This window comes from Amblyomma mixtum, chromosome 2, assembly GCF_055824585.1.
Source record: "Amblyomma mixtum isolate Tamu chromosome 2, ASM5582458v1, whole genome shotgun sequence".
Taxonomy (NCBI): Eukaryota; Metazoa; Arthropoda; class Arachnida; order Ixodida; family Ixodidae; genus Amblyomma; species Amblyomma mixtum.
Genome location: NC_143013.1, coordinates 33,146,278 through 33,164,179, shown reverse-complemented (window position 1 = coordinate 33,164,179; position 17,902 = coordinate 33,146,278). Strand labels below are relative to the sequence as shown.

At 50.7% G+C, this 17,902-nt stretch overlaps 1 protein-coding gene across 2 annotated transcripts in view; it reads right to left on the bottom strand.

The window, feature by feature from the left end:
- LOC149358907 (sodium-dependent nutrient amino acid transporter 1-like) overlaps positions 1-17,902 on the bottom strand; it is a 92,229-nt gene that overhangs the window by 25,015 nt on the left and 49,312 nt on the right. For both annotated transcript variants that reach the window (XM_089571093.1, XM_089571094.1), the window contains exon 2: positions 4,121-4,262. In XM_089571093.1, coding sequence (XP_089427219.1) covers positions 4,121-4,262 — 142 coding nt within the window. The remainder of the gene's footprint in view (positions 1-4,120; positions 4,263-17,902) is intronic.

Genomic DNA, 17,902 nt, shown 5'->3' with positions numbered 1-17,902 from the left:
TTTGTCATGCTTCCTGAACTAACCGGCGCTGAAGCTGTTTTCTGCAAAGTTATTTGCAACAACACTAACATTATAATTGGCAGCTTCTACAGGAGCCCTTCTTCTGGACACGAATGCATATCGGTAATTCAAGATTTCCTCCAGCAATACTGTTGTAACTCCCGAATCATTCTAATGGGCGATTTTAACCTACCAGATGTCGACTGGACTACCATGCATCACACTTCAATTATCTCCGACGCTGTAATTAATTTGATGATAAACTTTAACCTCCATCAAATAGTTCTCGATCCTACACGCGTACAAGGCTCAACAAAAAACATTCTTGACTTGATCTTAATCAGTGAACATTTCCCCGTCCATCGTGTTGCAACCCACGTCATCGAAGGCATCTCAGACCATAAAATCCCAGTTTGTGAATTACCGCTACAATGCACCATGACATGCCACTGTCCAACCACCACCATAAAAAACTTTGCAAAGGCAGACGACGCAGCTATCCTAACTTATCTCGCCCATGAATTCGACAGCTTTGCCGAGAGCGCATCAGATACATCTACAAACATAGACGCTACATGGCTTATCTTTAAACGCGCTGTACAATACTGTATGACTAACTTTGTCCCGCTCAAGATCAAACGCATCGCTAAAAATAACCCTTGGATCACTAGAGACGTCATTCACGCGCAGCGTCATGTAAAGAGGTTACGCAAAGCTATCAAGACCAAAGGTGGTAGTCATTTGAGGAAATCTAAATTAAGCACTGCCGTTGAAAAGCTCAAACAGGTCACGAAACAAGCGAAAGACTACTACTTCAACGTAACTTTCCCAAGTTTTTTGAGAAATAATCCACACAGGTTTTGGAGCCATTTTCGTGGCCATAAAACGGTGCAGTCCGGTCTCTCTGTAGAAGATAAGGCCAATACTGCTAATATGTACAACGATTTCTTCTTTTCAGTCTTTACTAAAGATAACGGCATCATCCCCGACTCCTGCAATTTGCCCCTGCTAAATATTGAACCTCTCAGAATTACCGATGACGGGATTTTCAATCTTCTGCTGAACCTAGATCCAAAAAAATCAACAGGTCCGGATGATATTCCAAATGAGTTTTTAAAAAGATATGCCGAATGGTGTAGCAAGTACCTTGGTATTATCTTTCGCAAGTCTATTTCATCATCAAGGCTGCCCAGAGACTGGAAAATGGCAAAGATCATACCTATTCATAAATCAGGGGACACTACCTCACCCTCAAACTATAGGCCAATCTCTCTTACAAGTACATCATGTAAAATTTTGGAACACATAATTTCGAAGCACATAACCGCATTCCTGGAGCGCAATAGTATATTGACACCCCATCAGCATGGATTCCGACGCGGGTTATCAACCGTTACTCAACTAACAGAGGTTGTACACGATCTAGCACTTAATATTAATAACTGTAGCCAGACAGACATAATATTGCTCGATTTTTCAAAGGCATTCGACTCTGTATCACACAATAAGTTGCTAGGAAAACTAAAAACTGTTATCGGGGAAGGCGACTTACTATCTTGGTTAGAAGATTTTTTGTCAAATCGGTCTCAGTTTGTGGTTTTTGAGTATGTTTCATCCAAAACAGTTCCAGTAACGTCGGGCGTTCCTCAGGGATCAGTCCTTGGTCCATTGTTATTTCTGCTCTTCATCAATGACATAACTAATGACATTGATTGCAACATTAAGCTGTTCGCAGATGACTGCATTCTTTACAAAACTATTAACAACCGCGAAGACCATCTGTCGTTAAACAGTTCTCTAAAAAAAATAACAGAATGGTGTAACACGTGGCAAATGACAATAAACACTAAAAAATCCGTTTGTATGACAGTAACAAGAAAAAAATTCCCGTTTTGCTTTTCTTACTCTGTAAACGGCGTTCCATTAGCGAAAACTAAACACCATAAATATCTAGGTATTACGCTGTCTTCTGACCTGAGGTGGGACTCTCACATTGCTAACATCACGTCTACTGCTTTACGGAAACTTCTCTTTATCAGGAGACGCTTGCGGTCCGCACCAGTATCTTCTAAACTCCTGGCCTACAAGACCCTTGTAAGGCCAGTCTTAGAATATGCGAACACAGTCTGGTTCCCCCAATCAATAACTAACATCACAAAACTTGAGGCTATACAACGCAAAGCCCTACGAATAATTCACAATAAATACAAGCGCACAGATTCCCCAACATTGCTTGCAGCTTCATCCGGTCTCCAAACATTATCCGCAAGAGCAAAACAAGCGCGCTTAAAATTTTTGTTTCAATTATTACACGAGCAGTACAGGATAGATGTGAAAAAATACGTGACGTACTCACAATCGCCACCTTCACGGCACAAACATACGAACACACTAACCGAGTATCTGTGCCATAATGACACGTTTAGGCATTCCTTTTTCCCTCTCTCCATTAGTGAATGGAATCGCTTGGATCGTGCCATCACCTGCACTCAATCCTTATCATCATTCGTGTCACAGATAGAGCATTTGTCGTAATGCACAGTGGCGATGCAGTAACCGTGACTGCAAATCTAGGCAAGAAGACAACCCCTTCTAACTTGTCATGTATGCGATTTTGAGTGCATTTTGAAATTGTGCCTACCATTGTCGAAGATCTGTTCTGTATATCCTTTTGCTATGGCCAATTCACTTTTCCCTACCTTTGTTTTGATGCCATGTTTGCTGCCTTTGAATAATATGTTTATATTTGTTTTTTGCACTGTACTAATTGCCCCTGCTACGGTCTTGCAATAAGACCAGCAGTATTGTAAATAAATAAATAAATAAAATAAATAAATAAATTTGCAAACAAAACGAATAAGTACAAATAACTTCCGACCAGGACAAATATTTCTACAACTACAAAGGCTCAAAAAAGCTGCAGAGCTTTCCTTACTAGTCATATGGTTGCGATCAGGTCAGGCGGATGGTAACGAGTAGAGGAGTGAAAAAAAAAAAGAAAGTTACTATTCTAGTCCGCAAATAATTCGTATTGCTGATAAGTCTCTGCCAGCAAGTAACATGTCTGTTTACCACTGCGCTATGTGGAACCTGGGGTGATTGGTATTTCAAGCAGCGCCGTTCAAGTTTTTTGCACCCCCGTTCCCTTGTAATTTATAAGAAAATAAAATATTAAAAGAAAACTATCTTATTTAACACAAAGAGAATATGAACGCTAGAGCTAAACTGCTAAGCTTCTAGCATTCAAATTTTCCCAATGACCATCTCTGGATTTTTTATTTTCAGTTTCTCCAAAGCTGCCACTAGTTAGTTAAGCCGAACTGCGAAGCAGTGATATGCAGGTGTTGATTTTGCTCCGTTAAAATGCAATACATGCAACATCAAGAGTGGTTAAATTCATCGAAGTCTGGATAAAGCTTTCTGCCGAAGCTCTCTAGCTTCACTGAAGTTCTAGTGAAGCCTGTATTGAAGCTATATATATCCTTATTGAAAGCCTAGTCGCGGTAAGTGACAAGTCAGATGGTTTCATATTTAGGAGCCCCTAAAGCTACCTCTGTCTTGTGGGGTTAAAATAGGAGGATAGACGCTTTTCCCCCTTTAACCTAGGCTGGCCGTCCAAACCGCCGACCGCCATGATCTGTGGGGACAATGGAATACGATTCGGGCTGACACTAAAAAAGGCATTTATTGCTGCTACGACAATAACGCTGGCTAGCAAAAAAAATAAGCTAAAGAATCAAGGTCGTCCTATTCACTAGCAGGATTGCAAGCGAATGTTCGCCCCGCTCTAGGGCAAGGAAGAAACTCCGATAGACGGGGCGAGCTCGCGGGAAACGTTCCCGCGAGGCCTCGCCCCGCAGGCGGAGAGCGTGTACCGCGCCGAAACGTCCGCAGGGAGAAAAAAAGAGAGCCGTCTCCCGCGCCCGCAGTGATCACGCCATCTCTGGCACTAGTGTCGCTTAGAGTTACTGTATACCTTTGGTAGCATATACTGTAACTCTAGTGTCGCTGCGACGCAGGCGCCCTCCCTGTTTAAGATAACTTGGAAGGACGCATAGTGATAAAACAAACACAAGGGGACAGAGCAGGGCAAATCCCCCCACAGTCTGCATGATCTTACCTCCTCCGTTCTGGTAGGCGATCGTAGGGAACCTCCACACGTTGCCCAGTCCGATGGAGATGGACAGGCAGGACAGGAAGAACTGCAGCCCTTTGTTCCACTGGGGGCGGACTTCGGCCTGCTTGACAGGAGGCGCATTTTCCTGCGAACAATATTTGAACCTCGATCTCACGCCGTTTTCAAGCGTACGCTCTCCCTCCAAAAACGCTCCCTAAATGCATTACGGCGATCAGTCTGTTTCATACCCCCTTTCGATGAGAAGCCTGGTTCTAGACGTCAACTTGTTCTTTAATACTCATTTTCTTACTTCTGGACCAAACGAAGGGTATTGCGAAAGTTCGGACTACTGGTCCTCTTCTCGGCAAGTCAATGGTCACACGTCATTGTGCTCTGCTAAGGAGGCTGTTTAAATAAAATGCCGACAACAAAACAAGAAAGCGTTTGCTCTTCTGCGATGCAGCAGCGCAGAACTACGGGGCAGGACAGGAGACGGGCGCTGGCTAACAACTCAGTTTATTTCGAAGAAACACGGCTTCTTATACCATCTGCACTTCCACATGTTTCACAACCATATCGCGCATGCACTCTAAATGACAAAGAAGTGTTTTAATTATACAGGTGAATAAAAGTTTAACATGTAAAGTTCTTTCTTTGTTAACGCAATGGAATGCGAAGCGAAGCGAGATTATTCTTCTTTTGTTGCTTCGGGATAATCCAGGGAGTTTTTCTCAACCCCCAGCGCGGCAGCTGCGGCGGAGCAGCCTGTGACGTCACCTGTGGGGCGAGTGCGCTCTGACTGGCTGCACTACCTCTGACGTCAAGTCCGTGCTGAACCGGCCGGAGGTGTGCTCTGCACAACAGCAGATAGACTTTATCTCCCTGTAATTCAAAAGAACGCGGAAATGTGCACAAGACCTGCGCGTAACTCGCATCTAATACTGAGCCCAATTCGTCGAGAACAGCGGCAAAAGTTTTATTCAGTAAAACTCCTCAATTAGGCGAAGTGTTTTATTCGCATTTTTATGAGTAAGCGGCGTAAAGACAACATCACTGGCTGCGCGCCCCAGCCGCCGGCGCCGCCTGTAGCGTTACGGTCGGGTGAAGCCCGAAGCAAAGTGTAAAGCCTACACCCAGTCCCTCGGTTCAGCGTCCAAAACGCAAGCGTAACAGCTCTCGCTGTGAAAAGAGAAAGAAAGTAAACGAGCCTAGCGGCTGGCACCAAACAGATCACTATCACTTCGAACAGATTCCTCCCACAGCCATCTGCGCTGAAGCGATGGTGATGGCTGCGGCGATAGCCAGACACCCATGTGACCCCTCTCAGTCAGTGCACTTAAAGATCTCCAGGTGATCAAAATTATTCCGGAGCCCTCAACATGGCACTTCTTTCTCTCTTCCTTCTTTTATTCTGTTCTTCGTCTCTTCCTGCATGGCGCATGTAGTTCGGGTATCCACCAAGAAATGAGACACTTACTGAGCCCTTTAATCAAAAGGAATTTACATTTTCAGTGATAGTGGTCCGTTTGATGCTGCTCGACAGACCCATGAATTTTTCTTTCTTCGTACACCCATGTTAAGTTCGCTGAACTTTCTGCGGCGCCATCCAGCCTCCAGCACAGTGCATGGAACCGCGGACGCACGACAGACGCACCGCGGACGCACGGCGCGACGCGCGTCGGTGGCTGCTCTGTTGTTGCTGGCGGCGCCGCCGCCAGAACGCTTCGGCCGGAACCCCGTCAACACAGCCGCGTCTGTCTTCGCGAAGTCGACAGCTACCTGTGGACACCACTCACACACAGGTGGGGCAACATTTACGCATTTTAGGGCCGATCCTCACTTGCGTTTCGTGGCGACGGCGCTAGGCCTAACGCCTACGCCGACGCTCGGCCGTGAGTGAGTCGCCCACCCGTGTCAAGATGGCTGCCCAAAAAGTACAACGCGGCTACGACCCGGACGCCATGGCCTGGTCGGAGGTTCCTACAGCTCCAACGCCTGAGATTCCGGGACGCCGCCTCCAAGAAAGCGGACGCCACGTCGGCAGGCCGCTCAACACGGCACGACGCTGCTGCGCGCGCTGCAGCGCTTCACGGAGGGGCCCAGTCTAAGACCGGACCCTCTTGAAAACCAAAGCCACTGCCGCGTCTTCATCCATGCAGAAGACATCGTCATCATCCTGAAGCCCCGGGTGACCGTCGCTCTCAGGGATGTATACCAACATGGCGAGCTGGGAGCAGCGTTCGCGGCCTACCTGGGCGCCAAGGCCGCAGCATCCCTCAGCCTGCTCCCCACATGGGAGCAAAACTTGATCGTCGCAGGCACCAGAGAGCCGCACGTCGCGGACAAGCTTCTGCGGGATTTTCAACTAACATCACCGAAGGGCCAGCTCTCCATGTACGGCCAGTTGAAACTCACTAGAGACGTGTGCCGCGGCGTCATCACCGTGGCCAAGCACGAGACCAGTGAGTCCCTCCAAAACAAGATCCAGTGGCGTGCTGGAGAGCTTGCCGATATCCGCAAGCTTGGCAAATCCGACGTCGCGTCGCTCACCTTCGTGGGAAAAGTGGTGCCGCGATATGTGCATTACAACTCCGAGGTGACCCTTGTGCGTGCGTACAAGAGAACCATTCCGGCCTGTGTGCGGTGCGGCATTGTGGGTCACCGAGCAGACACCTGCCCCTGCCCGGATGAAAAGTGCGGCCTGTGTGGCCAAACGGCGCCGACCGTCGACGGAGTCAAGGCGCCGCATGAATGTACTCTGTCCTGTGCAGTCTGTGGGCAAGCCCACGCTACCAACTCCCGCGACTGCACGGGAAAATTCCGGCAGCTCAAGGTGCATGGCCCCAAGGCTAAACGCCCAGAGGTGCCAAAAAACCAGCGACCTGGCAAGCAGCCAAGTCATCCAAAACCAGGTGCCGGTGGCGGAACGCCGCGTGGTGCTCACGGCACCGACCACAAGACATCGTCACCTTCTTCACCGTCGGTGAAGCCAGCGCCCGGGAAGAAGACGGCGCCTCCACCGCCCAGCGGCAGAGACACTGGCCACTTTCCGGCCCTCAAGACAATTGGCGCTGCCGACGCCCGGGCATCAGCGCCTCAACACGACAAACAGGTGAGCAGCTGGGCTGAGATCGCCTCCTCTTCCTCCCATCCCTCACCCTCCCCCGTAACCGTCTCCGCACTCGACGCGGAATACAAAAAACAGATAGACGTGCTCCGGGCACAGAATGAGCTTTTGCTCAACAAAATTCAAAATTTAGAGTCAAAATTGGCGTCCGCCGCACCGAGCCCGCAGAGCTCGGACGCAATGGAGAGCGACGCGGATATCTCGCCTGCCCTCGTGACAGCCATCTCTGCGATGGAGGAGCGCTTAACCTCTAAATTGCGATATATGATCGAGACCGCCATGGACCAGATCTTGACAAAGGTCAAATCTGCCGTCTCCGCGGTGGTCTCAAAACACATCTCGGACAACCCCCGCCTCCTCCGTCGGACGGGGCCCATTAGGGACGTATCCCGCCCTTCAAAATTCAACCGTCTGATTATTGATTCGGACAATGAGGACAGCTGCCCCGCTCCTTCCGTCATCACCCCCTTGATGGCGCAAGTAGCTGGCTCTGAGGCAGCCAATCCCTCCTCCTCCCCCAAAAAAATTTTAAATCATGGCGAGACACCTTAATCAAAGGAGTTCCGCCATCTCCAATTCGGCCATGTCAACTTCAATAACACAGTGGAACTGTAGAGGCTTTAAGGACCGCACTAAGCGGGCCAATTTTCGCCTCTACCTTGAAACTTTCGAGTCCTTACAAGCCGTGGTTGCCCTCCAAGAACCAGGCCAGGGCGCCACAATTTCAAATTACACGACGTTCCAACAGGATCCCGCGTCTTTTCTTCTCGTTCACAAAGACTACACAGCCAACCTAGTGGATCTCGACCTCCAACTAGAGTACTCTTATGTAATGGTGACCCTCCTACCAGTCCGCCGCAGGGACCCACCGTTGCATATACTCAACGTGTTTTCCTCTCCCAAACTAAAGCGAGTGACTTTTGCGGACCTCTTTAGCCGCGCGCTAAGAGTAGCGGGCCGCGATCCCCTGCTGATTGTGGGCGACTTTAACGCTCCCAGTCAGCAGTGGGGGTATCGCAAGGAGGAGTCGCGCGGGCGTAAGCTGGCGGAGCTTGCGTCCACGTTGGGCCTCACCCTCCACACGGACCCTGTCCAACCAACCCGGCTAGGAAATTCCGTGACACGGGATACGTGTCCGGACTTAACCTTCACTCGCAACATACGACACGCAGACTGGCTCAACACCGAGGAGACCCTCGGTAGCGACCACTGCATCATTAACACTACACTACGCACACGCCCCCTCAAGCGTCCCAGAACACAAGCCCATATCCCAGATTGGACGAAATTCAGGCAAAATTTTAACTCACTTGATAATACACCCATTTCCGCACAAGGCTACACAGCATGGTCCCAACAGCTGCTGGCACACCTTTCCTCGCATGAAAAACACATCCAGCTCTCAGAGGCTGTCACGGACGTGGATAACCACCTTCTACACCTCTGGGAAGCCCGTCGCAGCCTCGTCCGCCGTTGGCGACGCCAGAAACACAATAGAAAGCTTAAAGCTCGAATTGCCGAGCTTACCCAGAAAGCGGCAGAGTACGCGGCCCAACTCGCCGACTCCAACTGGGTAGGTAGATGCAACACGGCCGCGCGACAAATGTCCAGCCGAAACACGTGGCGTCTCTTTCGAGCCCTAATCGACCCAACCCAAACACGAACCGAAACACAAAAACATTTGCAGCGAGCCATGCACGCTTTTCCTGGCAACACGACTGAACTGGCACAGAAACTTCGGGACCAGTATCTGTGTACAGCCCAAGACCCCCGTGGATCTGCGTACTCTTATGCAGGCAGAGAGAACACGGAGCTCGATCAACCTTTCCAGCTCCATGATCTGCGGGCGGCTCTCGCCAAAATGAAACGGGCCATTGCGCCAGGACGGGATAAGGTCACCGTCAAGCTTTTGACGAACCTCCCCGACTTGGCATACCAGTCCCTCCTGGAATACGTCAATGCGATTTGGCGCGGGGACACCCCCCTGCCAATCGAATGGAAAACGGCTTTGGTCACTTTTATTCCTAAAGCTGGCAAACCAATTGACACAGATAACCTCCGCCCCATCTCTCTCACCTCATGTGTGGGCAAACTAATGGAGACGATGGTGCGGGATCGGTTATCTACATATCTTGAACACAAACAGGTCTTTGCGAGCACCATGTTCGGATTCCGCCCACACAGATCCGCACAGGATGTCCTCCTGCAACTCAATAGGGAAGTCCTTGACCCCCTCGAATGCCCCCATAATGACCGGGTAGTACTCGCCTTGGATCTTAAAGGGGCATTTGACAATGTAACACATGAGATCATACGCACTAACCTAAGTCACACCGACTGTGGCCTCAACACATTCCAATACATAAGCCAATTTTTAATGGATCGTCAATCCTACATTCGAATTCAAGATAGAGACCATGGTCCTTACCTACTCGGCACGCGGGGAACCCCTCAAGGCGCGGTACTTTCCCCGCTGCTCTTCAATCTGGCCATGATGCACCTGCCGGCCCAGCTGAGTGGTGTCGCCGGCGTGCAGCACGCCCTGTACGCCGATGACATCACTCTGTGGGCCACGCAGGGCAGCACAGGAGACATTGAAACCAGCCTGCAAACAGCGGCGACGATAGTAGACCGCTACGCCCGCCGCTGCGGTCTTCAATGTTCCCCTCAAAAATCGGAATTTGTGCACCTCCGCCCCTCACAGAAGTGCACAACTAAAATATCTCTCCCTCTTGAGAGTGGTCCCATACGCGAAAGTGATGAGATACGGGTACTCGGACTCTACATCCACAAACACAGGCGGCCAGACACTACATTGGCCAAACTCCGTAAGGTGGGGGACCAGGTGGGCCGCATGGTGCGCCGGGTTTCCAACAAACGCGGAGGGTTACGGAGTAAGGATGCCTTGCGGCTGGCAAACGCCTTCGTAACTAGTCGAATTCTCTATTCGACTCCTTATCTCCACCTACGGAAACAAGAGGAGGACGCCCTTGAGGTCATCCTTCGCAAAATTGTTAAACGTGCCCTTGACCTCCCCCGGCTTATGGCTCTTGGGGTGGTGAATACTTTCCGGGAGCTCCGGGAGGCGCACCTTACAAACCAGTACACGCGCTTGTCGCTAACGGAGTCGGGTCGCCGCCTTCTTGCTCGACTCCATATCCAACACACCCCTCCAATGGAAGACAGGTTTCGCATCCCGGAACTGTGGAGACATGCCCTCCACGTGCGGCCACTTCCAGCAAACATGTCACATGAAGACCATAATGGTCGGCGCCTGGCACGAGCGGAAGCGCTAGCCCGATATTATGGCAACAAAACAGGTGTACGAGGTCTGTTAGAAAAGTATCCGACTTTATTTTTTTTTTTGCGAACACCTGATGGATATGAGACAAGCACGCTTGCATCAGGTGACCTTGAACCTTCATGCGCATGCATGAATTTTTTCCCGCCTGCCGATAGCGTCAGTCGCTGGGAAGAAGCGTTTGAGTGAGGCAGTGTGCAGTGCTCTCGTCGGTTTTTTATTGCAAGGAAAATGGCGGAGTGAAAGGAGCAGCGCTACTGCAACAAATTTTGCCATAAACTTGGCGACAGCCGAGTGGAAACCATTCGAAATATTCAGACGGCTTTCGGTGAAGATGCTATGAGCAGCACACAGTTTAAGCAGTGTTACAATTGTTTTAAAGATGGCCGCACATCGGTGGAGAACGAGCCACGCTCCAATCGGCCATCAACATGCCAAAATGACCAGGTCATTGCCGAACTGAACGCTATGGTGATGCGGGACTGTCGCGTGACTATCCGAGAAATTCAGGAAGAGGTGGACATGAGAAATTTCTCCGCACATTCCATTATCACCGAAGATTTGGCCATGGAGAGAGTTGCGGCGAAATTCGTGCCGAAGCTGCTCACGGTGGAGCAAAAGCAGCTTCGTGTTGAAGTCTCACAGGACATGCTGGATTCCGCAAACAGTGACCCCGACTTCATCAACATCATAATCACTAGTGACGAGTCTTGGGTGTACAGGTACGACCCGGAAACCAGATCCCAGTCGTCAGAGTGGAAGCATTCCATGTCACCAAGACTTAAGAAGGCCCGCCAATTGCGCAGCAATGTGAAAGTGATGCTGACTGCTTTCTTTGACACCCTCTGTGTGGCAGACCACGAGTACGCACTCCACAGGGTGAAACAATGACCAAAGAGTACTACAGGGATGTCCTCCGTTGCCTACGTGATGCTGTGCTGCGCAAGAACCCGGAGCTGAGGTCAACAGGAAATTGGCGCACCCATCTCGCCAATGCTCCTGCACATTCCTCGCACTCGAATCAGATTTTTTGGTGAAAAACCAGACTCCTGTAGTTCAACAGACTCCTTACTGTCCTGATATGGCCCCTGCGATTTCTGGCTGGTTCCCAAAATCAAAAGGGCATTGAAAGGAGCGCGATTTCAGACAAGGAAGAACATTATGGCTGCAACGACAGCTGAGCTAAACTCCATTCCGAAAAGGGCCTTTTCGGAATACTTCCCACAATGGCAGCACCGCTGGGAGAAGTGTGTGGAGTCCCAAGTAGACTACTTTAAAGATGACTAGGTTTGCAACGCTCCAGTTATGCAAGTTTTTTTAGAGCGCAGCTCTTTGGCGTCCGTTCCTGGGTTTCGCGTCGTCGTCGGCGTCGGCCTCGTAACCAGCTCCGCCCCCAATGTAACGCTTTTCAATTGGTCGAAATGCTCGTGACGTCACAGTGCGCGAATTTCAAATGGGGCCAATTGTACTTTGGCTAGTAACCATGCAACCAATCAAAGGGATCGTATAGTGATGCTGCAACTAAGTTGGACTGAGTTTAGTTAATTGCTTAATTAATCAATTAGCCTAATTAATATAGAGGAGAATGAAGAGGTCAGAAGAAAAGAAAAGAAAGACGCGCGCCGCAGCGACAACAGCGTCCGCGGAAGGAGACGCTGCTGAAAAAAAACATAAGTACGAAGCCGCGTTCCCTCCACCACCACGCACTTCCCCACTCAGTAAGACGTTGCTCGTTTCATATACGTTGTGTCGAACATCCTAGACAGTTCCAACAATTGACAGGTTAATGACAGAACACGATGGATAGAAATACAAGAATATAAATATGAAATAGCCTAATTAACCTTTCTAGTTAGACCGCATAAATCAATAAAACCGAGAACGAAATTGGTCGAGTTGGGGAATCGAACCAGGGTCTCCGGAGTGCGATACGAGCACGCTAGCCACTCCGTAATGCCAGCTGAATGGTTTGGAATGAACAAAGGCGCGTCTAGCTAATACGGCGTCTTCGTTCACTCCCACCTTCCCCCCTTTCCCTTACGGCGAGGTGCAGGTGTCCAGCCAGATATGCGAGAGAGATACATTTCCTTTCCTCAAAAAATAAATTTACCGTCCAGCAAGGCGTACAGCCGAATTGGCGATGGCGTTCTGTGGACTCCCTGGCAGCGTTGCAAGACGCTGTCGCGTTCCACTCTTACAGGCGAAGCTTAACATGTTAACCACACATCAGTAACACACGCAGACAGCCAATGGACGCGTCATTCGCTGGCAGCACTTGATTCATCATTCACAACCACATTCTTAACGTACGCTCCCTTGCCGCACATGCCAAGGACGTACACCACGATCACATTCTGCGCCATTCCTCTGTACTTTGCTTTGCTGAAACCTGGATGGATCCCGAAGAGCCTCTCGAAATCATCGATTTCCTATACTGCTGTGCTGCTCGCAGAGACCACAACAGAGCGGCGGGAGTCGCTATCTACTTGCGCACAGGTCTCTCTGCAATACCAGTCGAAATGTTTGGCACGTCACATGAAGTTGCCGAACTGTGCGCCGCAAAGTTGCCCAACGGCTTGCTGGTAGTAGCTGCCTACTTCGCCCCTACCGCACTCACGAAAGACGTCGTGCACTTCCTGCAACTCGCATTAACCGTCCATCGATCCACACCGATGTTAGTAGTGGGGGACTTAAATGTTGACATAAAGACAAACAGCAATTTCCTAACACTTATGCGGGAGAACATCCCGTTCCTCTCGCTCGTAACGCGTCCCACGGCTGTGACAACCTCGCGAGGCACTTGTATAGATCTCGTCTTTGAGAATCAAGCATTGGTGTACAAAGTCGAACATATATCAGTCTATTTCTCCGACCACAAAGCTTCCTTCATGACTGTCAAGAACTGTTAGTGGAGTCTTTGTTAAAGGTATACGTGTGAAAAATAAAAAAAAAAATCTGTGATAGCGCATACATGTGTTGCTCGATTTCTTTGCCTCAATCTATCGAAAAGGTGAAACAGCTTATTTGCTGCGCTCAAATTTCGCATTAGGAAGTAACGTAATCGTCGGTAATTTTTTCAACGGCCAAAGGTCGGATACTTTTCTAACAGACCTCGTATACTACGTGGACGCCTCCGGCCCTCAACACGGGGGATGGTACACGGCCGCGGTAGTTCACAACAGCAACACAGTTAACGGCCTAACTTTCAGAGCCCGCAGTGCAACACAAGCAGAAGAGGTCGCGATTGCTCTCGCGGCCTCACATTCCAATTCAAAATACATAATCACCGACTCGCGAGGGGCCTGTCGGAACGTCGAACAAGGCTGCACTCCCTTCCTAGCCTATCGAATATACCAAAATTGCATACGGGATACGGACCCCGCACACCGTTACCTCATATGGGCCCCTGCTCATCAGGGGTTGGCAGGAAACGAGGCAGCAGACGCAGCCGCCCGCGCGCTCTCTCACCGGGTTGTTTTCTCCACCCCATCCGATCAAGAACCCGATTTTAATCCTATCTATACATTCAAAGATATTACAACATATCAAAATTGTCATCGCCTTTACCCTAGCCCATGTAAAGGCCTGAAGAAGGCGGATGAACGGCTCCTTCTCCGCCTTCTCACCAATACATTGCTGTGCCCGGCAGCGCTAAAACATTTTGACCCCTCCTTTAGCGGCAGCTGCCCACACTGTAGTGCGGTGTCTTCTGACACCTATCACATGGTGTGGGCCTGCCCTTCCAACCCCGCTACTCCCCCCATCCCCAACCCAACCCGGGAGGACTGGGAGGCGACCCTGCTCGGCTGCCACGACTTACAGGCCCAACAAGCCTTAGTCGGGCGCGCCCGGGCGGCGGCAACCGCCACTGGGGTCCCATACTAGGGACCTCCACCTAGTGTTTGTAAGGATCGGTCCCTTACGGGCTGATCCAAACATACCTCCTATTCATTCGTAATAAATGTTTTCACCACCACCAGAACGCTCGTTCTTTCCGGTTTGCCTCCCCACCACAGATACTTTCTAGCACACAGCGTTCTACAGTGCAGTGTTTTGTATGCCTGCAATTGTCGTGTTCGTTGCCACTGGACGCTGGACCTTTCGGCGACAGCTTTCCTTTTAAGCATGAAATGCTTTTAGCTCCCGTTGTCGGCAGTGTGGTGACGTCACGTCGAGACCGAGAGCCAACATCCGGGCACTGAATTCCACTCATCCGGGCACTGAATTCTACTCATCCGGGCCCTGAAACGAGAGCATCCGGGCACCGTACGAGATTTAACGAGACTCTCTAAGCCATCCTACAGGACCGGCATACAAGCGCCGGTAGCTTCGCGCCGAACGGGTGGTGGCGTTCCTTCCTTCCTTTACAGTGCAGTTCGGGTGTCCACCGAGATGACAGAGAATTACTGCGACATTTCCTTTCCTCAAAAAAAGCCTTGCGTTCAAAGGGCAAGGCATCGCGCCGAACGGGTGGCGGCGTTCCGTGGACTGCCTGGCAGCACTACAATACGCTGTCGCGTTCCACACCGAAAGGCGAAGCTTAAGCTTCATTAATTAGCAGTTAATTAGTATTTAGTCATTAATCAGTAATTAGTCACTAATTAGTAACTTGTCATTAATTCGCCGTCAATTATGTGTGACGTCATCCAGTGGTGACGTCACGAGTGTCACATAGGCAAAGTGGTACAAATAAGCGAGGAATGAAAACAACAATTACAAAGATGAGCAGTGCACAGTATGTGTGGTGTGGTGTGGTGTGTTGAACACTAGACCCATTTATGGTGCTCGGCTGCTGACCCAAAAGACGCGGGTTCGATCCCAGCCGCGGCGGCTAGAATTTCTTTGGAGGAGAAATTCTAGAGGCCCGTGTACTGTGCGATGTCAATGCACGTTAAAGAACCCCAGGTGGTCGAAATTTCCGGAGCCCTCCACTACGGCGTCTCTCATAGCCTTAGTCGCTTTGGGACGTTAAACCCCATAAACCAAACCAAACGAAACCAAGATTTTGACTAGTACCATCTACAACCAATGTGCTATGCCCGTAAACATTTGATGCTTACTCTACTCTCGGTTACGGGAGAGGAAGAGATTTTTTTGTTGTATAAGGAGCCTTCGGTGATTGTTCCCGTGGCATACGTGCGTCTCGTATGCACGTTTGCGGGAGGGGAAACGAAGAGGAAGGCGGAGGTTCGGAACGCGGTGAGTTCAGTGCTTTTTGTGTGCGTGCTCGGAACCTCTCCTTTCCTAGGTATTTAATTGGCTGGTATGCTTTCCCCAGTCTTTGATTGGCTGACGGAGGCTTTGTTGTCCGTTCCTTGGGCGTCGATTGGGGAGAAGTGTTGCCTGTTTATTATTGGTTGCTGTCCCCGCCAAGGGCGGAGACAGAAGGCTTAAAAGGGAACGCTCCCAGTTAAGTGGGGCTGATTTCGTGTAAACGTTTCAGTCATATTGTAAATACTTCTCCTTGCTTGTTTCTTCTCGTTTATTCATGTGTTAATAAATAGTTAACCTTCTTGTCCTGTCATCGTGTAATGTGATTGTTTGCGAGTCCGAACCATCTATTCATCATCATCAAGTGTTTCCTCACATCTCCACCTGAAGGGGAAACTCAACTACCCACTACAGACGCGTGCACGGACGTAGAGATCGGCTTATATTCTGATTACTCTGCATTTCGCATACTAAACTCCCTCGCCGCACACCCACCCCGCCACATGGAGTTGATATGGGTGCCTGCTCACTCTGGGAATCCCGGAAACGAGGCCGCCAACGCTTTAGCCCGAGGTTCTCTCAACCGGGCAGCGGCGGCCTCCCACCTGGGGTTCTCGCGGGAGCGCATGCACTCATTCAGTGAAATGACGCAGGCCTGCAAAGCCGAGCGTCGGCTCTACCCTCCACCCCATCCCTCCCTCGACCATTATCATCAGACACTTTGGAGGCGGCTTCAAACACGCACCTTACCCTCCCCTTATATACGCTCGCGCTATCACCAAGTCTTCACAAACCCCTCCTGTACCCTCTGCCACCAACCCAAAGCCACTCTAGACCATATCCTTTTCCTCTGCCCAGCGGATCCTTCCCCGCGGGGACTGGTGGTGGTGGTGGTGGTGAAAAGCATTTATTACAGGTTACTACACATAGAGAGGTAGTTTGGGAGGTGGCCCCTAGTGCGCCACCCCCCTCACAATACTAGGTGGGGTCCCTGTTCCGGAACCCCATTTGACTCTACCGCCGCTCGGGTACGCCGGACCATGACCTGTTGGGCCGGAAGGTCGTGGCAGCCGAGCAGGGCCGCCTCCCAGTCATCTCGGGTTGGGTTAAGGTGGGGGGTGAGGGAAGGATTTTTCTGGCATGCCCACACCATATGGTAGGTGTCAGCCACCTCCGTACAGTATGGGCAGAGGCCAGAAAATGAGGGGTCGAAGTGTTTCATGACTGCCGGGCACAGCAATGTATTCGTAAAAAGTCTTATCAGAAGACGCTCACCTGCTTTTCCCAGCCCCTTGAGGGGGGTCGGGTACTTGCGGTGAGAGTCTTGATAGTGATTGACTATGTCTTTAAATTCTAAAAGGGGTTCGTTGTCCAGATCTGAATCGGTAAGGTCATCGCCAGGGGCCCAGGAAGTGAGTGCGCGGGAGGCTGCGTCTGCAGCCTCGTTACCTGGTAGGCCTTGGTGGCCCGGAGTACAGACTAAGTAGCGGAGCGTAGGATCTCGGTCCCGTGCCGCGTTCCGAAGTATTCGATAAGCTGTGAGGGAGACCGAACCCAGCTCGTAATTTCGACAAGCTCCTTGCGAGTCGGAGGATATATTGCGCCTGAGGGTGAGAGGCCGCCAGGGCGATGGCTACCTCTTCAGCGTGAGTTGCGCTGGGAGCTTTGAAAGTGAGCCCGTCCACCTGTATTTGTCGGTGTATGACCGCGGCCGTGTACCCCCCCCCCCCCCCCCCCCCCCCCCCCCTAGAGCGGTGCGGGCCGGCCACGTCCGTGTAAAATACACCGTATTTGTTACCATAATGGCGGTGGAGAGCATCCGCCCGCGCCTGCCGCCGGCCATTATGGTCTTCTTTGGACATTTTCGTAGGAAGGGGTCGAACGTGGATGGCGCATCTCCACATTTCGGGCACTCGTACCCTTTCCTCTGTGTGGTGGTTGTGTTGAATGTGTAGTCGGTCCAAAAGGCGACGACCGGACACGGTCTGGGCAAGACGCGTGTATTGGTTGGTGAGGTGCGCTTCTTGCAGCTCCCGATAGGTGTTCACCACTCCCAGCGCGAGGAGCCTCGCGTTGGAGGCGGAGATCGGAAGGTCGAGCGCCCTTTTGATGATCTTACGGAGGGTAACCTCCAAGACATCTTCGT